The 22,078-nt window shown below is 51.3% G+C and overlaps 1 protein-coding gene across 1 annotated transcript; it reads left to right on the plus strand.

Moving 5' to 3' along the window:
• The first annotated feature begins 17,954 nt into the window (after nt 1-17,954).
• On the plus strand, nt 17,955-20,463 carry LOC144594884 (uncharacterized). Its single transcript, XM_078401806.1, has 2 exons — nt 17,955-18,636; nt 18,673-20,463. The coding sequence occupies exon 2, from the start codon at nt 18,892-18,894 to the stop codon at nt 19,612-19,614; it is 723 nt and encodes a 240-aa protein (XP_078257932.1). The 5' UTR covers nt 17,955-18,636; nt 18,673-18,891; the 3' UTR covers nt 19,615-20,463.
• The last annotated feature ends 1,615 nt before the right edge of the window (nt 20,464-22,078 follow it).

The raw sequence follows: 22,078 nt of genomic DNA on the forward strand, positions 1-22,078 counted from the left end.
GATGTCAGGGGAGCGGGACAAAGAAAGGATATAGGTGGAGACAGAAAGACAGTGGGAGATCTGGGAAGGGGGAGGTGGGGAAAAGAGAGAGACAGAGGAACTATCCAAAGTTGGAGAAGTCAATGTTCATACCGCTGGGCTGCAAGCTGCCCAAGCGAAATATGAGGTGCTGTTCTTCCAATTTCCGGTGGGACTGACTGGAGGAGGCCCATGACAGAAAGGTCAGACTGGGAGTGGGAGTTGAAGTGCTCAGCCACCGGGAGATCAGATTGGTTAAGGCGGACTGAGCGAAGGTGTTGAGCGAAACGATCGCCGAGCCTGCGTTTGGTTTCGCCGATGTAAATAAGTTGACATCTAGAGCAGCGGATACAATAGATGAGGTTGGAGGAGGTACAGGTGAACCTCTGTCTCACCTGGAAAGACTGTTTGGGCCCTTAGCTGGATTTGAGGGGGGAGGTAAAGGGACAGGTGTTGCATCTCCTGCGGTTGTAGGGGAAAGTGCCCGGGGAGGGGGTGGTTTGGGTAGGAAGGGACGATTGGACCAGGGAGTTACGGAGGGAACGGTCTCTGCGGAACGCAGAAAGGGGAGGAGATGGGAAGATATGCTGGCTGGTGGAGTGGAAGGTGAGAACGAGGGGGATTCTGTCCTTGTTACGAGTGGGGGGGTGGGGAGCAAGAGCGGAGCTGCGGGATGTAGAAGAGACCCTAGTGAGAGCCTCATCTATAATGGAAGAGGGGAAGCCCCGTTTCCTGAAGAATGAGGACATCTCTGATGCCCTAGTGTGAAACACCTCATCCCGGGCACAGATGCGGCGTAGACGGAGGAATTGGGAGTAGGGGATAGACTTTTTGCAGGAGGCAGGGTGGGAAGAAGTATAGTCCAGATAGCTGTGGGAGTCAGTGGGTTTATAGTAGATGTCAGTCACTAGTCTGTCTCCTGTGATGGAGATGGTGAGGTCCAGAAACGGGAGGGAGATGTCGGAGATAGTCCAGGTATATTTAAGAGCAGGATGGAAATTGGTGGTGAAATGTATGAAGTCAGTGAGTTCTGCATGGGGGTACAAGAGGTAGCACCAATGCAGTCGTCGATATAGCGGAGGTAGAGTTCGGGGATGGGGCCGGTGTACGTCTGGAACAGGGATTGTTCGACGTACCCGACAAAGAGACAGGCGTAGCTAGGGCCCATGCGAGTGCCCATAGCTACGCCTCTGGTTTGGAGGAAGTGGGAGAAGTCAAAGGAGAAGTTGTTGAGGGTAAGAACCAGCTCTGCTAGGTGGAGGAGAGTGTTAGTAGATGGGGATTGGCTGGTTCTACGTTTCGAGGAAGAAACGGAGGGCTTCGAGACCATCCTTGTGGGGGATGGAAGTGTAGAGTGACTGGACATCCATGGTAAAGATGAGGGAGTGGGGGCCTGGGAACCGGAAGTTATCAAGGAGATGGAGAGCGTGTGAGGTGTCTTGGACGTAGGTAGGGAGGGATTTAACCAGGGGGGGTAGGATGTAGTCGAGGTAGGTGGAAATAAGTTCAGTGGGACATGAGCAGGCAGAGACAATGGGTCTGCTGGGACAGTTCTGTTTATGGATTTTGGGTAGGAGGTAGAATCGGGCCGTGCGGGGCTGGGGAACTATAAGTTTGGAGGCATTAGAGGGTAGATCGCCCCGGAAATGGTGAGGTCAGTGATGGTGCTGATGATAAAGGTCTGGTGTTTATCGGTGGGGTCATGGTCCAGGGATAAGTAGGAAGCTCCTGAAGGGACGTGTGGTGAAGTTGGAGAGGCAGTTGGATGACCTCAGGGCCATCCGGGAATGCGAGAGTTTCCTGGACAGCATCTATTGTGAGGCTGTCACGCCAAGGGTCCAGGTCGAGCGAAGGTGGGAGACTGTTTCAGGGGGGAGTGGACGAGGACTACAGGAGACCCCAGTGGCTGTGCCTATTGCAAATAGGTATACCCTCTTGGGAATTGTCGGGGCAGAAGACGTTTCCAGTCCGAGTGGCGGACCTGTTGGCAAGGATACTCGACAGGGGAGACCGAAGTCAGGAAGAGCCGTAGTGGTCGGTGACTCCATCGTCCGAGGGACGGACAGAAGATTCTGTGGCAGCAGGAGGGACTTGAGGATGGTCTGTTGCCTCCCTGGTGCCAGGGTTCAACACATCACGGACCGGCTTCAGAAAATCCTAGTGAGGGAAGGCGATCAACCTGAAGTCGTTGTGCATGTGGGCACGAATGACGTCGGGCGGAAGAGGAAGGAGGTGCTACAGCGGGAGTTTAGAGAGTTGGGAAAAACACTGAGAAGTAGGACGTCGAAGGTGGTTATCTCTGGACTGCTACCGGTACCTCGTGCTGGTGAGGCCAGGAACAGAGAGATAGAGGGTATGAATATATGGCTGAGGGGCTGGTGCAGAGAGCAGGGATTTAGATTTCTGGACCACTGGGATCTCTTCTGGGCTAGGGGTGACTTGTACAAAAGGGACGGGTTACATCTTAACAGCAGGGGGACAAACATTCTGGCAGGCAGGTTTGCTAGTGTGACACCTGTGGCTTTAAACTAAGTAGTGGGGGGGAGGGGTTAACAAATTGTGAATATGAAGATGAGGTAAAAAAAAAGGGAATACAGGAGATATTGCAAAAGACTCTCAGAAGAATGGGAACAGAAGTTCTAGAGGGGAAAAGAAATTAAGGGCAGGGCCAATTGTGACCGATGTGAGAGGGGAGGTGAATACAGAAGTTAAAGTGTTGTACTTAAATGCGCGTAGTATAAAAAATAAAGTGGATGAGCTTGCGGCTCAATTAGTCATGGGCAAGTATGATGTTGTAGGGATCACTGAGACATGGCTACAAGAGGACCAGGGCTGGGAACTGAATATTCAGGGGTACACAACATATAGAAAAGACAGACAGGTGGGCAGAGGGGGTGGGGTTGCTCTGATGGTAAGGAATGATATTCATTCCCTTGCAAGGGGTGACATAGAATCAGGAGATGTTGAATCAGTATGGATAGAAATGAGAAATTGTAAGGGTAAAAAGACCCTAATGGGAGTTATCTATAGGCCCCCAAACAGTAGCCTCGACATAGGGTGCAAGTTGAATCAGGATTGGCGTGTCAAAAATGTAATGCTACGGTGGTTATGGGAGATTTCAACGTGCAGGTAGACTGGGAAAATCAGGTTGGAAATGGACCCCAGGAAAGAGAGTTTGTAGAGTGCCTTCGAGATGGATTCTTAGAACAGCTTGTACTGGAGCCTACCAGGGAGAAGGCAATTCTGGATTTAGTGTTGTGTAATGATCCTGATCTGATAAGGGGCCCAGAGGTAAAAGAGCCATTAGGAGGCAGTGATCACAACATGATAAGTTTTACTCTGCAAATGGAAAGGCAGAAGGGAAAATCGGAAGTGTCGGTATTACAGTATAGCAAAGGGGATTACAGAGGCATGAGGCAGGAGCTGGCCAAAATTGACTGGAAGGAGGCCCTAGCAGGGAAGACGGTAGAACAGCAATGGCAGGTATTCCTGGGAATAATGCAGAGGTTGCAGGATCAATTTATTCCAAAGAGGCGGAAAGACTCTAAGGGGAGTAAGAGACACCTGTGGCTGACAAGGGAAGTCAGGGACAGCATAAAAATTAAGGAGAGGAAGTATAACATAGCAAAGAAGAGTGGGAAGACAGAGGATTGGGACTCTTTTAAAGAGCAACAAAAGTTAACTAAAAAGGCAATACGGGGAGAAAAGATGAGGTACGAGAGTAAACTAGCCAATAATATAAAGGAGGATAGCAAAAGTTTAGGCAAGGCAAATGTGGGTCCCTTGAAGACAGAAACAGGGGAATTTATTATGGGGAATAAAGAAATGGCAGACGAGTTAAACCGTTACTTTGGATCTGTCTTCACTGAGGAAGATACACACAATCTCCCAAATGTTCTAGGGGCCGGAGAACCTAGGGTGATGGAGGAACTGAAGGAAATCCACATTAGGCAGGAAATGGTTTTGGGTAGACTGATGGGACTGAAGGCTGATAAATCCCCAGGGCCTGATGGTCTGCATCCCAGGGTACTTAAGGAGGTGGCTCTAGAAATAGTGGAAGCATTGGAGATCATTTTTCAATGTTCTATAGATTCAGGATCAGTTCCGGTGGATTGGAGGATAGCAAATGTTACCCCACTTTTTAAGAAAGGAGGGAGAGAGAAAACGGGTAATTATAGACCAGTTAGTCTGACATCAGTGGTGGGGAAGATGCTGGAGTCAATTATAAAAGACGAAATTGCTGAGCATTTGGATAGCAGTAACGGGATCATTCCGAGTCAGCATGGATTTACGAAGGGGAAATCATGCTTGACAAATCTACTGGAATTTTTTGAGGATGTAACTAGGAAAATTGACAGGGGAGAGTCAGTGGATGTGGTGTAACTCGACTTTCAGAAAGCCTTCGACAAGGTCCCACACAGGAGATTAGTGGGCAAAATTAGGGCACATGGTATTGGGGGTAGGGTACTGACATGGATAGAAAATTGGTTGACAGACAGAAAGCAAAGAGTGGGGATAAATGGGTCCCTTTCGGAATGGGAGGCAGTGACCAGTGGGGTACCGCAAGGTTCGGTGCTGGGACCCCAGCTATTTACAATATACATTAATGACTTAGACGAAGGGATTAAAAGTACCATTAGCAAATTTGCAGATGATACTAAGCTGGGGGGTAGTGTGAATTGTGAGGAAGATGCAATAAGGCTGCAGGGTGACTTGGACAAGTTGTGTGAGTGGGCGGATACATGGCAGATGCAGTTTAATGTAGATAAGTGTGAGGTTATTCACTTTGGAAGTAAGAATAGAAAGGCAGATTATTATCTGAATGGTGTCAAGTTAGGAGGAGGGGGAGTTCAACGAGATCTGGGTGTCCTAGTGCATCAGTCAATGAAAGGAAGCATGCAGGTACAGCAGGCAGTGAAGAAAGCCAATGGAATGTTGGCCTTCGTAACAAGAGGAGTTGAGTATAGGAGCAAAGAGGTCCTTCTACAGTTGTACCGGGCCCTGGTGAGACCGCACCTGGAGTACTGTGTGCAGTTTTGGTCTCCAAATTTGAGGAAGGATATTCTTGCTATGGAGGGAGTGCAGCGTAGGTTCACTAGGTTAATTCCCGGAATGGCGGGACTGTCGTATGTTGAAAGGCTGGAGCGATTGGGCTTGTATACACTGGAATTTAGAAGGATGAGGGGGGATCTTATTGAAACATATAAGATAATTAGGGGATTGGACACATTAGAGGCAGATAACATGTTCCCAATGTTGGGGGAGTCCAGAACAAGGGGCCACAGTTTAAGAATAAGGGGTAGGCCATTTAGAACAGAGATGAGGAAGAACTTTTTCAGTCAGAGAGTGGTGAAGGTGTGGAATTCTCTGCCTCAGAAGGCAGTGGAGGCCAGTTCGTTGGATGCTTTCAAGAGAGAGCTTGGTAGAGCTCTTAAGGATAGCGGAGTGAGGGGGTATGGGGAGAAGGCAGGAACGGGGTACTGATTGAGAGTGATCAGCCATGATCGCATTGAATGGCGGTGCTGGCTCGAAGGGCTGAATGGCCTACTCCTGCACCTATTGTCTATTGTCTATTGTCTAAGAGGTGTCTGAGAGTTGTCGTCTGGCCTCGGTCCGGTAGAGGTCAGCACGCCAGACTACCACAGCACCTCCCTTGTCAGCGGGTTTGATGACTAAGTCAGGGTTGCTGCACGTTCAGGAGGGGATAGGTTAGAGTTAGTCAGGGGAGTGGAGAATTTGAGGCGGTTAATGTCACGACGGCAGTTGGAGATGAAAAGTTCTAGTGAGGGTAGTTGGGCAACGGGGGGGGGGGGGGGGTGTCCAAGAGGAGGGGGTCCGTTGGAAACGGGAGAAGGGGGTCATCACTGGGGGGGTGGGGACTCCTTCCCATGGTAAAAGGCTCGGAGGCAGAGGCGGCGGAAGAAGAGCTCCACGTCATGGCGGACCCGGAACTCGTTGATGTGGGGGGGAGGGGAACAAAGGTAAGGCCTCTGCTGAGGACAGACCGTTCGGTGTCTGAATGGGGGAGGTCAGGGGGGATGGTGAACACCCGGCAATGGTGGGGGTTGGGGTCGGATGGAGGGAGGGGGGCAGGTGGAGGTGGAGGGGATGTATGGTGAGGGGGTGGTGGGTTAGCAGGGCAGAGGGGGACACGAGGACTGATGTGGGGAGTACTTGGGGTCGCCTGGCTAGACGGGAAAGGGGGAGATCCAGTGGAGAACTGGCTGCGGTTACCTGTAGTAGAAGGTGGGCAGTAGGACCCAGCGGTGCTGTGGGGCTCTGCCTGGTGGGGGCTGTGGGCCCAGTGCGGTGTCTGTGGGCCCAGTGCGGTGTCTGTGGGCCCAGTGCGGTGTCTGTGGGCCCAGTGCGGAGCCTGGGAGCCGGGTAGAGCTGTGGGCCCAGTGCGGAGCCTGGGAGCCGGGTAGAGCTGTGGGCCCAGTGCGGTGTCTGTGGGCCCAGTGCGGAGCCTGGGAGCCGGGTAGAGCTGTGGGCCCAGTGCGGAGCCTGGGAGCCGGGTAGAGCTGTGGGCCCAGTGCGGAGCCTGGGAGCCGGGTAGAGCTGTGGGCCCAGTGCGGTATCTGTGGGCCCAGTGCGGTGTCTGTGGGCCCAGCGCGGAGCCTGGGAGCCGGGTAGAGCTGTGGGCCCAGTGCGGAGCCTGGGAGCCGGGTGGAGCTGCGCCTGCGGCCCGCAGTTTAAAAGGACTCCAAAGTTTAAAGATCACGAAGCAGCAACTCTTCAAGAAATAGTTATAAATGTCACATATCAACTTCTCCAAGACGTTGAACAACAATAATTGTTTGCAAACATTTTATATACGAAGCAATCGCAGCGAATAATGAACACGGCCCAGTCCATTTCACAGAATCTGCCTACTAAAATGGCGCTGGCCCCGGCCCCGGCCCCTGCACCGCTTCCGGCCCCGCCCCCGCCCCTTCACCGACCCCGCCCCCCGCTCCTGCACCGACCCCGCCCCCCGCTCCTGCACCGACCCCGCCCCCCGCCCCGGCCGGCCCCGCCCCTTCACCGACCCCGCCCCCTGCCCCCGTCCCCGGCCCCGCTGCTGTAGCTGTTGCCGGAGCCGGTGCTCCATCTTGGTGCTCCAGTATCTTTGATGGTGACGGTGGACATTTAAAGGGGCGAGCGGCCGTTTAAAGGGCATGGGGATGGCATCGGCCAAAAATATTCCCTTCCCCCCCCCCTCCCCCAGAGAACAACGTCACCTCTCCGCGTTGTCCCCGCCCCTTGAGATGAACGTCCCCTGTGCGGCGTCAGTGACCCCACCCCCGCGGAAGACTTCCATGACCCGCCCCTTCTGGACTGCGTCATGGGCCCCGCCCCTTGGCCTGACGTCATACATTACTGAAATAATCCCACAGTGTTATATCATCAGTGATATCATCACACAGTGTTACATCATCAGTGATATCATCACACAGTGTTACATCATCAGTGATATCATCACACAGTGTTACATCATCAGTGATATCATCACACAGTGTTACATCATCAGTGATATCATCACACAGTGTTACATCATCAGTGATATCATCACACAGTGTTATAGCATCAGTGATATCATCACACAGTGTTATAGCATCAGTGATATCATCACACAGTGTTATAGCATCAGTGATATCATCACAGTGTTACATCATCACACACACTGAGATAAACACACTGAGATAGCATCAGTGATATCATCACACGGTGTTATAGCATCAGTGATATCATCACAGTGTTATAGCATCAGTGATATCATCACAGTGTTGTAGCATCAGTGATATAATCACACAGTGTTATAGCATCAGTGGTATAATCACACAGTGTAATAGCATCAGTGATATAATCACACAGTGTTACATCATCACACACACTGAGATAATCACACAGAGATAGCATCAGTGATATAATCACAGTGTTATATCATCAGTGATATAATCACACATTGTTATATCATCAGTGATATCATCACACAGTGTTATAGCATCAGTGATATAATCACAGTGTTATATCATCAGTGATATAATCACACAGTGTTACATCATCAGTGATAACATCACACAGTGTTATAGCATCAGTGATATAATCACAGTGTTATATCATCAGTGATATAATCACACAGTGTTACATCATCAGTGATAACATCACACAGTGTTATAGCATCAGTGATATAATCACACAGTTGTGGCGCGTCGGTAAAGGCCCGAAATAAAGGCAAGGAGCCAGGTATTTTGGGGGCGTTTTGGTTTAATACTCGGTTATCAGACGGGTCGAGTCTGCCGGAAATGGCTTTGCGCCCAAAACCTTGTCCTTATATCTGGAGTACCGGACCGCCCCCCTGGACAGGTCCATTCCCGTGCCGAGGGGTTGGTAGTGGTATGGCCCGACCCTTGGGAGCCGCCACAGGACCCCCCCCCAGAACCGGAGGCACAAAGCGCATTGATGGTCGCACAACCCGACCGGACCGCGTTCGGTAATCGGTCGACGGAGGCACAGTTGGAGGGACAGGTGGTGGGTCCCGGAAGGGTGGGCTCCGCTGACGATGAAGCCAGGTCCTCCTTGGGCGCAGTCCGGATGCCCAGCAAGACCCATGGTAGCTCGTCCATCCAGTCGGGGCCGGAGAGTCGCGCCTTCAGCGCTGTCTTCAGCTGCCGGTGGAACCTCTCCACCAAGCCGTTTGCCGGCGGGTGATAAGCCATGGTGAGGTGCAGCCGCACGCCCAACAGGTGGGCCATGGCCGACCACAGCTCAGAGGTGAACTGTGGCCCCCGGTCCGAGGAGATGACCCCCGGCACCCCAAAGCGAGCAATCCAGTGCGCGGCCAACGCACGAGCGCATGTGGCTGTTGATGTATCGGCCAGCAGTATGGCCTCCGGCCACCGCGTGAAGCGGTCCACCACCGTGAGGAGGTGGGTGATGCCCTGGGACGGCGGGAGAGGGCCCACAATGTCCACGTGCAGGTGGTCGAAACGTCGGCAGGGTAGACCGATCTCTTGGAGTGGCGCCCGGACGTGGCGTTGAATCTTTGCCGTCTAGCATGGAATGCAGGTGCGGGCCCAGTGGCCAACCTGCTTGCGCAGACCATGCCACATGAACCGCGCAGCTACCAGTGCGGTCGTCGCCCGGATGGATGGGTGAGCCAGCCCGTGGACCACGTCGAACACCCTCCGGCGCCACGCGGCCGGGACGATGGGGCGAGGCTGACCTGCCGACACATCGCATAGTATCGTCGCTCCTCCGGGGCCGAGGGGAACATCCTCAAGGCGGAGGCCAGAGATTGCATTCCGTAGGCGGGCATCTCCCCGTCCGTTAGCTGGGCCTCGGCCAGGGCAGAATAATCAATGCCGGGCGCCACTTCTAAAACGGCATTGATGGCGGGGCGAGACAACGCGTCGGCCACCCGGTTTTCCTTCCCCTCGATGAAGCGGATGGAGGTAGTGAATTCAGAGATGTACGCCAACCGGACTGCCATCTCTGCCTGTGGCGGCTCCCAAGGGTCGGGCCATAGCACTACCAACCCCTCGGCACGGGAATGGACCAGTCCAGGGGGGCGGTCCGGTACTACAGATATAAGGACAAGGATTTGGGCGCAAAGCCATTTCCGGCAGACTCGACCCGTCTGATAACCGAGTATTAAACCAAAACCCCCCCAAACTACCTGGCTCCTTGCCTTTATTTCGGGCCTCTACCGAAGCGCCACACAGTGTTATATCATCAGTGATATAATCACACAGTGTTATAGCATCAGTGATATCATCACTCAGTGTTATATCATCAGTGATATAATCACACAGTGTTATATCATCAGTGATATAAACACACAGTGTTATATCATCAGTGATATAATCACACTGTTATTTCATCAGTGATATAATCACACAGTGTTATAGCATCAGTGATATAATCACACAGTGTTATATCATCAGTGATATCATCACACAGTGTTATAGCATCAGTGATATCATCACACAGTGTGATTATATCACTGATATAATCACAGTTATATCATCAGTGATATAATCACACAGTGTTACATCATCACACACACTGAGATAATCACACTGAGATAGCATCAGTGATATAATCACAGTGTTATAGCATCAGTGATATCATCACACATTGTTATAGCATCAGTGATATAATCACAGTGTTATATCATCAGTGATATAATCACAGTGTTATATCATCAGTGATATAATCACACAGTGTTATAGCATCAGTGATATAATCACACAGTGTTACATCATCACACACACTGATATAATCACACATTGTTATATCATCAGTGATATAATCTCACGGCGCGGGGTGCGGCTCGGCTGCGGGGCCTAACATCGCCCGCTGCGGCTCGGCCGCTGGACTTTACATCGCCCGCTGCGGCTCGGCCGCTGGACTTTACATCACCCGGTGCGGCTCGGCCGCTGGACTTTACATCACCCGGTGCGGCTTGGCCGCTGGACTTTACATCCCGGTGCGGCTTGGCCGCTGGACTTAACAGTGCCCGTTGCAGCTCGGCTGCGGGGCTTAACATCGCCCGGTGCAGCTCGGCTGCGGGACTTTTCACCGCTGGTGCTGCTCGGCTGCGGGACCTTACATCGCCCGGTGCGGCTCGGCCGCGGGGCTTTTCATCGCTGGTGCGGCTCGGCTGCGGACTTGACATCGCCCGGTGCGGCTCGACCACGGGACTTAGCTGCGCAAGGCTTGGTCGCGGGCCTTTCATCGCCCGGTTCGGCCGCGAGACGTTTCAGCGCCTGGTGCGGGGACTGTGCGGGTCGGTCGGGGACGAGCTGTCTGTCCGTGGGCGTGGGGAAGAGAGTGGAAGTTTTGTTGCCTCCATCACAGTGAGGGGGTGTTTGGAGTCACTGTGATGGACGTTTGTGTTGGGGTTATGTGTCTTGTGTTCTTTTTTTTTTCTATGACTGCTATGTAGTTTCGTTCGGTACTTCGGTACCGAACGACAAATAAAGCTCTGTTATACCTGTTATAATCACACAGTGTTATATCATCAGTGATATCATCACACAGTGTTATATCATCAGTGATATCATCACACAGTGTTATATCATCAGTGATATCATCACACAGTGTTATAGCATCAGTGATATCATCACACAGTGTTATAGCATCAGTGGTATAATCACACAGTGTTATATCATCAGTGATATCATCACACAGTGTTATAGCATCAGTGATATCATCACACAGTGTTATAGCATCAGTGGTATAATCACACAGTTATATCATCAGTGATATAATCACACAGTTATATCATCAGTGATTTAATCACACAGTTGTAGCATCAGTGATATAATCACACAGTGTTATATCATCAGTAATATAATCACAGTGTTATAGCATCAGTGATATAATCACACAGTGTTATATCATCAGTGATATAATCACAGTGTTATATCATGTGATATAATCACAGTGTTATATCATCAGTGATATAATCACACAGTGTTATATCATCAGTGATATCATCACACAGTGTTATAGCATCAGTGATATAATCACAGTGTTATATCATCAGTGATATAATCACACACAGTGTTATATCATCAGTGATATAATCACACAGTGTTATATCATCAGTGATATAATCACACAGTGTTATATCATCATCACACACTGATATAATCACACACACACAGTGTTATATTATCACACACACACACACACACTGATATAATCACACAGTGTTATATCATCACACACACACACCGATATAATCACTACAGTGTTACATCATCACTGATACACTGAGTCCGCTCAGTCCGTCTTAATCAACCTGATCTCCCGGTGGCTCAGCAGTTCAACTCCCCCTCCCATTGCCATTCTGACCTCTCTGTCCTTGGCCTCCTCCATTGTCAGAGTGAGGCCCAGCGCAAATTGGAGAAACAGCACCTCATATTTTGCTTGGGTAGATTACACCCCAGCTGTATTAACATTGACTTCTCTAACTTCAGATAGTTCCTCTGTCCCTCTCTATCCCCTCCCCCTTCCCAGTTCTCCCACTGTCTTCCTGTCTCCTACTTTCTTTGTCCCGCCCCCTCCCCTGACATCAGTCTGAAGAAGGGTCTCGACCCAAAACGTCACCCATTCCTTCTCTCCAGAGATGCTGCCTGACCCGCAGAGTTACTCCAGCATTTTGTGTCTACCTTCGATTTAAACCAGCATCTGCAGTTTTTCTTTCTACACAAATTCACTGATATAATCACACACAGATACACACTGAGATAATGGGGAGGGGGGAAGGTGAGTTCATCAATAATGTGATAAACTGTGTTATATAGACACTCACACACACATTACTACACCAATAATCACTCACACATACTCTCATCATCATTGGTGGTCACTGGAAGCGAGTGTGACTGTCCTCTCCATAGGGTCGGACGCCTGTGCGTGACTTTGTTTAACGTGGGGAGACTGGTGTACAGACAGCCACCACACGGTCCTTGACAGATCTGGGTCAGGATCCAGTGGCATGGAGTCCAAGACGACCGTGGACCCTTTTCTGCTGCAGCCTTCATCCATCCGCCTTCCCAGCCGTTGTGACGCTCCACTAAAGTCAGCCGTCATCCTCCCTCCGCCTGTTTCACCGTTGAGGTCTTGGTTGGATTGCTCTTTGTCAGGGACTCCCTCCCCCTCCACCTTACCACCAAGGGTGACCCTACCAGGAGCGTAGCTCCAGACCGCATCGCTCTCAGGATCTCAGGACCACACGAGCTTCTCCACCACAACAAGGTGACAATCTACAGAGAAGAAACTCACACATACTCCACTCCATCAATAATCACTCACAGATACACACACTATAATGAGGAGGATAGCAACATAGAAAATTGGTGCAGGAGGAGACCATTTGGCCCTTCGAGCCAGCACTGCCATTCATTGTGATCATGGCTGATCATCCACAATCAGTAACCCGTGCCTGCTTCTCCCCATATCCCTTGATTCCACTAGCCCCTAGAGCTCTATCTAACTCTCTTTTAAATTCATCCAGTGAATTGGCCTCCACTGCCCTCTGTGGCAGTGAATTCCGCAAATTCACGACTCTCTGGGTGAAAACGTTTTTTCTCACTTCAGTATTAAATGGCCTCCCGTTTATTCTTAAACTGTGTGACCCCTGATTCTCGACTCCCCCCACATTGGGAACATTTTTCCTGCATCTAGCTTGTCAAGTCTTTTCATTATTTTAAACGTTTCTATAAGAATGTGAGTTGATCATCACTGTGTTATATAAACCATTATATACTCTGCGACACTAGGTTGGGGCAGCGGTAGAGTTGCTGCCTTACAGTGAATGCAGCGCTGGAGACCCGGGTTCCATCCCGACAACGGGTGCTGTCTGTACGGAGTTTGTACGTTCTCCCCGTGACCTGCTTGGGTTTTCTCCGAGATCTTCGGTTTCCTCCCACACTCCAAAGACGTGCAGGTTTGTAGGTTAATTGGCTGGGCAAATGTAAACATTGTCCCCAGTCTGCGTAGGATCGTGTTAATGTGCGGGGATCGCTGGGCGGCGCAGTCCTGGTAGGGAACAGGGCAGCCTGTTTCCGCACTGTATCTCTAAACTAAACTAAACTAAACTGTGGTTTCCAATCTGCACACTGACATGAATGAATGAATGAATGAATGAATGAATGAATAAGTTTATTGGCCAAGTATGTACACATACAAGGAATGTGCCTTGGTGCTCCGCTCACAAGTAACAACACAAACTTACAGTAAATAATTAAGAATAAAGCATAAAACATTAAAACATTAAGAATACAACATTACGGTTTAAACATGTGAGTGAAATAAACCAGAGCAAAAAGAGACCACAGACTTTAGGTTATTGAGTAGAGCTACTACTCGCGGAAAAAAAGCTGTTTTTATGTCTGGCTGTGGCTGCTTTGACAGTCCCGAGTCACCTTCCAGAGGGAAGTGTTTCAAAGAGTTTGTGGCCAGGGTCAGAGCTTTTTCACCCAGAGAGTTGTGAATTTGTGGGATTCTCTGCCACAGAGGGCAGTGGAAGCCAAATCACTGGATGGATTTAGGAGAGAGTTAGATAGAGCTCTAGGGGCTAGTGGAATCAAGGGATATGGGGAGAAGGCAGGCACGGGTTACTGATTGTTGATGATCAGCCATGATCACAATGAATGGTGGAGCTGGCTTGAAGGGCAGAATGGCCTCCTCCTGCACCTATTTTCTATTTTTCTATATTTCTATGAGAGGGGTCAGAGGTGATCTTGCCCGCTCGTTTCCTGGCCCTTGCAGTGCTCAGTTCATTAATGGGGGGAAGGTTGCAACCAACAACCTTCTCAGCTGATCGAACGATCCGTTGCAGCTTCCGGATGTTGTGCTTGATGGCTGAGCCAAACCAGACCATGATGGAGAAGGTGAGGACAGACTCTACGATGGCAGTATAGAATTTGATGCACTGAGATAATGGGGAGGGTAGGAGGTGAATTTATCATCACTGATCACACACTTACACTGTGTATAAAACACTCATAGTTTATTAGATAATCACTATAAAACACTTAAACATGGTTAATGAGGATGTGAGTTTATCCTCAATGATCACACACTTACACTGTATAAAACACTCATAGTTTACCAGAATAAACACACAGTTCATTGAGATCACGGTGAGGGGAGGGGGTGAGTTCATCAATGGTCATAAGCAGGTCCTTCTGCAGTTGTACAGGGCCCTGGTGAGACCACACCTGGAGTACTGTGTGCAGTTTTGGTCTCCTAATTTGAGGAAGGACGTCCTTGCTATTGAGGCAGTGCAGCTTAGGTACACCAGGTTAATCCCCGGGATGGCGGGACTGTCATACGAGGAAAGATTGGAAAGACTAGGTTTGTATTCACTGGAGTTTAGAAGGATTTGAGGGGATCTTATAGAGACATATAAAATAATAAAAGAACTGGACAAGCTTAACGCAGGAAAAATGTTCCCGATGTTGGGGGAGTCCAGAGCCAGGGGCTACAGTCTTAGAATAAAGGGGAGGCCATCTAAAACTGAGGTGAAAAAAAACGTTTTCACCCAGCGAGTTGTGAATTTGTGGAATTCTCTGCCACCGAAGGCAGTGGAGGCCAATTCACTAGATGAATTTAAAAGAGAGTTAGATAGAGCTCTAGGGGCTAGTGGAATCAAGGGATATGGGGAGAAGGCAGGCACGGGTGAGACTAGTCCTTGATTGTGTTGCTGGCCGTGCTGAGGCAGCATGAGGTGAAGATGGAGTCAATGAGGTGAAGATGGAGGTTGGTTTACAAGAATGATCCCAGGAATGAATTGGTTAACGTACGATGAGCATTTGTCAGCACTGGGCCTGTACTCACTGGAGTTTAGAAGAACGAGGGGGGACCTCATTGAAACTTTACAGAATAGTGAGCGGCCTGGATAGAGTGGATGTGGACAGGATGTTTCCACTAGTGGGAGAGTCTAGGACCAGAGGGCACAGCCTCAGAATTAAAGGATATTCCTTTAGGAAGGAGATGAGGAAGAATTTCTTTAGCCAGAGGGTGGTGAATCTGTGGGATTATTTCCCTCAGACAGCGGTGGAGGCCGTCAGTGGATATATTTAAGGCAGAGATAGATAGATTCTTGATTAGTGCGGGTGTCAGGAGTTATGGGGAGAAGACAGGAGAATGGGCTTGGGAGGGAGAGATAGATCAGCCACGATTGAATGGCAGAGTGGACTCGATGGGCCAAATGGCCTAATTCTACTCCAATCCCTTCTAAACTAATTCAAAAGTGGACATGTTGGTCGGCATGGGCAAGATGGGCCGAAGGGCCTGTTTCCAAACTGTGTGACTTTGTAAGTCTTCTACTTCGAAGTCTGAAGAAGGGTCTCGACCCGAAACGTCACCCATTCCTTCTCTCCAGAGATGCTGCCTGTTACTTTGTATCTGTCCATGATCTCCAGAGATACTGCCTGACCCGTTGAGTTACTACAGCACTTTGTACCTGTCCATGTTCTCGAGATGCTGCCTGACCCGCTGAGTTACTCCAGCACTTTGTACCTGTCCACGTTCTCCAGAGATGCTGCCTGACCCGCTGAGTTACTCCAGCACTTTGTACGTCCACGTTCTCCAGAGATGCTGCCTGACCCGCTGAGTTACTCCAGCACTTTGTACCTGTCCACGTTCTCCAGAGATGCTGCCTGACCCGCTGAGTTACTCCAGCACTTTGTACCTGTCCACGTTCTCCAGAGATGCTGCCTGACACGCTGAGTTACTCCAGCACTTTGTACCTGTCCACGTTCTCCAGAGATGTTGCATGTCCCGCTGAGTTACTCCAGCACTTTGTACGTCCACGTTCTCCAGAGATGTTGCATGTCCCGCTGAGATACTACAGCACTTTGTACCTGTCCACGTTCTCCAGAGATGCTGCCTGACCCGCTGAGTTACTCCAGCACTTTGTACCTGTCCACGTTCTCCAGAGATGCTGCCTGACCCGCTGAGTTACTCCAGCACTTTGTACCTGTCCACGTTCTCCAGAGATGCTGCCTGACCCGCTGAGTTACTACAGCACTTTGTGTCTGTCTCTTACTTTGATCTTTGTTAAATTAAGTGGATTAATTTTAACATTAAATGACTCTTTATGAAATACCTTGAATAAAGCGAAAGAAATTGCATTAAGGTCCACTGACCTTCTTCTTTATAGTTCAGAGATACAGCACGGAAACAGGCCCTTCGGCCCACCAAGTCCGCGTTGACCAGCGATTCCTGCACACTAACACTATCCTACACACACTAGGGGACAATGTACAGTCCCGCACGTCTTTGGGGTGTGGGAGGAAACCGGAGCATCCTGAGAAAACCCACGCAGGTCACGGGGAGAACGTGCAAACTCCATACAGACAGCACCCATAGTCAGGATCGAACCCGGGTCTCTGGCGCTGTGAGGCAGCAACTCTACCACTGGGCCACTGTGTCTACAACACTCCCTGTCTAACTTGAGACGCCACTTTCAGGGGACGGTTTACCTGCGCTCCTAGATCCCTCTGGTCTAGAACACCTTGTCTATTGTTGTACTTCGTGGTCCAGTACCTGTTGTACCTTTAGTGACTCTGGAAAGACCACAAGTACACTTGTGTAAAAGGTTACATTGCTGGAGCTCAACTCCAGGCTGTTTATTCCATGGCCACCTGCATCCACAGTGGCCGCCTAATCACACCAATCACTTATATACACAGGCATACAAAGTAGTCCTTGTGACCAACAAAGTAGTCCTAGCAATATCACAACATCTATGTGTGACGCCACTTTCAGTGGATGTTGTACCTGCACTCTTTCTGCTCTACAATTCTCCCCAGAGCCCTGTCCTTGAACAGACATTGTTTTTTGGGTAAGAACCGAATTCCAGAGGCACGGTTCTCCAGCCAGGGGAAGATAGAGAGCGATGTACAGGTGAGGGTGAAGAAGGTCAAAGAAGTGAAAGGGAGATTAAATCAAAATGGCTGCTCCCAGCAGAGGTCAGGAAATCTCTTAAAAGGTTAAAATGTGCAAAAATCATGATAAAGACTTTAAAACCCAGAGCAAGCATAAAGCATAAAATATATTTGTTGGTGGGACAGGTCTTTGGGAGCTGAAGCAAAAAATAAGGGATTGAGGGAGAAATATGTGTGAATTCTGTAAAATCTCACTTATTTTGTCTCAAAATTGTCTATTTTTGTTTATTTTAGGTCAAATATCGTCCCGAGCTTCTACGTGCAACGAGGTACAATGAAATAGTATAAGAAAATAACTGCAGATGCTGGTACAAATCGATTTATTCACAAAGTGCTGAGGTACAATGAAAAGGGGGGGGAGAGAGAGAGAGAGGGGGGGAGGAGAGAGAGAGAGAGGGGGGGAGTGAGAGGGGGGGAGAGAGAGAGAGAGAGAGGGGGGGAGAGTGAGAGAGAGAGAGAGAGAGGGGCGGGGAGAGAGAGAGAGAGGGGGCTGTTGTGATATTGCTGGGACTACTTTGTGTATCCAAGAACTACTTTGTATGCCTGTGTATATAAGGGATTGGTGTGATTAGGCGGTCACTCTGGATCCAGGCAGCCTTGGAAGAAACAGCCTGGAGTACAAGCTGCACCATGATAACATTTTAAACATGTGCACTCGTGGTCGTCCAGAGTCACAAGAAAGGTACAACAGGTACCGGACCACGAAGAACAACATGGTGGCAGCGGCTTGGTGTTTCGCCTAGGGAGGGAATGAAGCATGCACGAGCAGAAAAGGTTAAAAAGAAGAAAAAAAAGGCCCTGAAGGGAAACAAAACAAAAGAAAAGTTTCCAGCTCAGTACGGGACGTTTGGAGTGCATCCCGACAGGGCCAGTATGAGTTGGTATAGTTACCCGCTCAGTAGTCGGCGCCGAGTTGCCGACGTGACGCTGCAAACTGCTGGGGGAGGTGCGTGTAGGCCCACGTCGCGCCCCAGCACCTGTGTAGGCCCGAGATTAGAAGCCTGCGACTGCTTCGCGGGGGAGAGACCGGGAGACCCGACACACACGGAGATGTGCGGTGACCGGGGAAGACCGACACCCATGGAGGTGTGCGGCGACCGGGAGAGCCCCAGGGGAGGCTGACACCCATGGAGGTGTGCGGCGACCGGGAGACCCGACACCCACGGAGGTGTGCGGCGACCGGGGGAGGCTGACACCCACGGAGGTGTGCGGCGACCGGGAGACCCGACACCCACGGTGGTGTGCGGCGACCGGGAGACCCGACACCCACGGTGGTGTGCGGCGATCGGGAGAGCCCTGGAGGAGACCGACACCCACGGAGGTGCAGCGGCCGGTAAGGCCGAGCCACTGCGTACTTACCCAGGCGCGTCGACCGTAGAGTCGGGAGGCCCTGGGCCCGAGGCAGCGGCAGCGCGTTCGAAGAATGAGCGGCAGCTGCCGGGAGCACCTGTGGGCGGGGCCAGCGCACCGCGATTACAGTAGTGCCAGCCCAACAGTGCCAGCCCAACAGTGGGAGCCCAACAGTGCCAGCCCAACAGTGCCAGCCCAGCAGTGCCAGCCCAGCAGTGCCAGCCCAGCAGTGCCAGCCCAGCAGTGCCAGCCCAGCAGTGCCAGCCCAACAGTGGGAGCCCAGCAGTGCCAGCCCAGCAGTGCCAGCCCAACAGTGCCAGCCCAACAGTGCCAGCCCAGCAGTGCCAGCCCAACAGTGGGAGCCCAGCAGTGCCAGCCCAGCAGTGCCAGCCCAGCAGTGCCAGCCCAGCAGTGCCAGCCCAGCAGTGCCAGCCCAGCAGTGCCAGCCCAACAGTGGGAGCCCAGCAGTGCCAGCCCAGCAGTGGGAGCCCAGCAGTGCCAGCCCAGCAGTGGGAGCCCAGCAGTGCCAGCCCAGCAGTGCCAGCCCAACAGTGGGAGCCCAGCAGTGCCAGCCCAGCAGTGCCAGCCCAGCAGTGCCAACCCAGCAGTGGGAGCCCAGCAGTGGGAGCCCAGCAGTGCCAGCCCAGCAGTGCCAACCCAGCAGTGGGAGCCCAGCAGTGCCAGCCCAGCAGTGGGAGCCCAGCAGTGCCAACCCAGCAGTGGGAGCCCAGCAGTGCCAGCCCAGCAGTGGGAGGCCAGCAGTGGGAGCCCAGCAGTGTTAGCCCAGCAGTGTTAGCCCAGCAGTGTTAGCCCAGCAGTGGGAGGCCAGCAGTGGGAGCCCAGCAGTGCCAACCCAGCAGTGGGAGCCCAGCAGTGCCAGCCCAGCAGTGGGAGGCCAGCAGTGGGAGCCCAGCAGTGTTAGCCCAGCAGTGTTAGCCCAGCAGTGTTAGCCCAGCAGTGGGAGGCCAGCAGTGGGAGCCCAGCAGTGCCAACCCAACAGTGGGAGGCCAGCAGTGGGAGCCCAGCAGTGGGAGCCCAGCAGTGTTAGCCCAGCAGTGGGAGGCCAGCAGTGGCAGGCAAATCATGGTGGTGGAGCATCTAGAGCCTACACTACGTTTGATCTACACAGCACGTCTTCTTGAGGGGAAGATATGGAACAAAATGAATATTTTGTGTTTAATGACCTGTGTAGTGATCTGTGTAATGAAAGCTTAATGTATTATATTTGATGCTTTTGTATAAATGTATATATCTGTGGAGTGACCACACGGAGTGAGTGACCACACGGAGATGAGTGACCACCCGGCGATGAGTGACCACCCGGAGTGAGTGACCACCCGGAGTGAGTGACCACACGGCGATGAGTGAAATTCCGCAGAGGAGTGACCACCATGATGGCGAAAAAAAGCAATTGTGTTTAGTTGTGTTATTGGTTTTGTTTGCAAAAAGCAATGGTGTTTTGGTTTTGTTTGTTAAATATATTTTAGCCCTCGAATGGTAAAGAAAACAATTTTATATAAGACAAGGGGGATGTTGTGATATTGCTGGGACTACTTTGTGTATCCAAGAACTACTTTGTATGCCTGTGTATATAAGGGATTGGTGTGATTAGGCGGTCACTCTGGATCCAGGCGGCCTTGGAATAAACAGCCTGGAGTTAAGCTCCAGCAATGTAACTTTTTATACACGTGTACTCGTGGTCCTTCCAGAGTCACCACAAAGGTACAACAAGTACCGGACCACGAAGTACAACAGGGGCAGGGAGAGGGGGGGAGAGGGGGAGGGAGAGAGAGAGAGGGGGGGAGAGAGGGGGAGGGAGGAGGAGAGAGAGAGGGGGGGAGTGAGAGGGGGGAGAGCAGAGAGGGGGAGGGGATGGAGATAGAGAAGGGAGAGGGAGAGAGGAGGAGAGAGGGAGAGTGAGAGAGAGAGAGGGGAAGAGAGAGGGGGAGGTGGAGAGAGGGGGCGGGGAGAGAGAGGGGGCGGGGAGAGAGAGAGGAGGCGGGGAGTGAGGAGGGTGGGGAGAGAGGGGGAGAGAGAGAGAGGGAGAGAGAGAGGGGGAGTGAGAGGGCGGAGAGCGTGGGAGGGGATGGAGATAGAGGGAGAGAGGAGAGAGAGGGAGAGTGCGAGTGGAGAGAGAGAGAGAGGAGAGAGAGAGGGGAAGAGAGAGTGGGCAGGGGGAGAGAGAGTGGGGAGAGAGAGGGGGAAGTCCAGTACCTCTCTCTCTCTCTCTCTCTCTCTGCCTTTCTCCATCTCTCTCTCTCTCTCTCTCTCCCTCCCTCTCTCTCTCTCTCTCTCTCTCTCCCTCCCCTCTCACTCTCTCTCCCCTCTCCTCTCCCCTCCTCTCTCCCCCTCTCCCCCTCTCTCTCCCCCTCTCTCTCCCCCTCTCTCTCCCCCTCTCTCTCCCCTCTCTCTCTCTCTCTCTCTCTCTCTCTCTCTCTCTCTCTCTCTCTCTCTCTCTTTCTCTCTCTCTCTCTCTCTCTCTCCTCTCTTCTCTCTCTCTCTCTCTCTCTCTCTCTCTCTCTCTCTCTCTCTCTCTCTCTCCTCTCTCTCTCTCTCTCTCTCTCCCTATCTCTCTCTCTCTCTCTCTTCTCTCTCTCTCTCTCTTGCCCTCCCCCTCTCTCTTTCTCCCTCGCTCTCTCTCGTCCTCTACGTCATGTAATATTTCAGTTTAGTTCATTGTCACGTGTACCGAGGTACAGTGAAAAGCTTTCTTGTTGCGTGCTCTCCAGTCAGCGGAGACTGCACATGATTACAATTGATCCGTCCACAGTGGACAGATACAGATAAAGGGAATAACGTTTAGTGCAAAGTAAAGTTCAGTAAAGTCCGAATAAGGACAGTCTGAGGGTCTCCAATGTGGTAGATATTAGCGCAGGTATCCTGCACAGATGAGATCAGTTTAGATTAGTTTTAATTTAGAGATACAGTGCGGAAACAGGCCCTTCGGCCCACTGAGTCCGTGCCGACCAGCGATCGCCCGTTCACACACTAGTTTAGTTTAGAGATACTGTGCAGAAACAGGCCCTTCGGCCCACTGAGTCCGTGCTGACCAGCGATCCCCACACACTAACACTATCCTACACACACTAGGGGACAATTTACAATCTTTACCGAAGCCGATTAACCTACAAGGGATTGCGGGAAGAAACCGGAGTACCCAGAGCAAACCCACACAGGTCACGGGGAGAACGTGCAAACTCCGTACAGAAAGCACCCATGGTCAGGATCGGACGTGGGTGTCGGGTGCTGGCTGGGAGGAT

The sequence above is a fragment of the Rhinoraja longicauda genome, chromosome 6, assembly GCF_053455715.1.
Source record: "Rhinoraja longicauda isolate Sanriku21f chromosome 6, sRhiLon1.1, whole genome shotgun sequence".
NCBI classification, from domain to species: domain Eukaryota; kingdom Metazoa; phylum Chordata; class Chondrichthyes; order Rajiformes; family Arhynchobatidae; genus Rhinoraja; species Rhinoraja longicauda.

Excerpts from the sequence above, each read along its gene's own strand:
- LOC144594884 (XM_078401806.1), top strand. The coding sequence starts at position 18,892 with ATGAGCGGCAGCTGCCGGGAGCACCTGTGGGCGGGGCCAGCGCACCGC.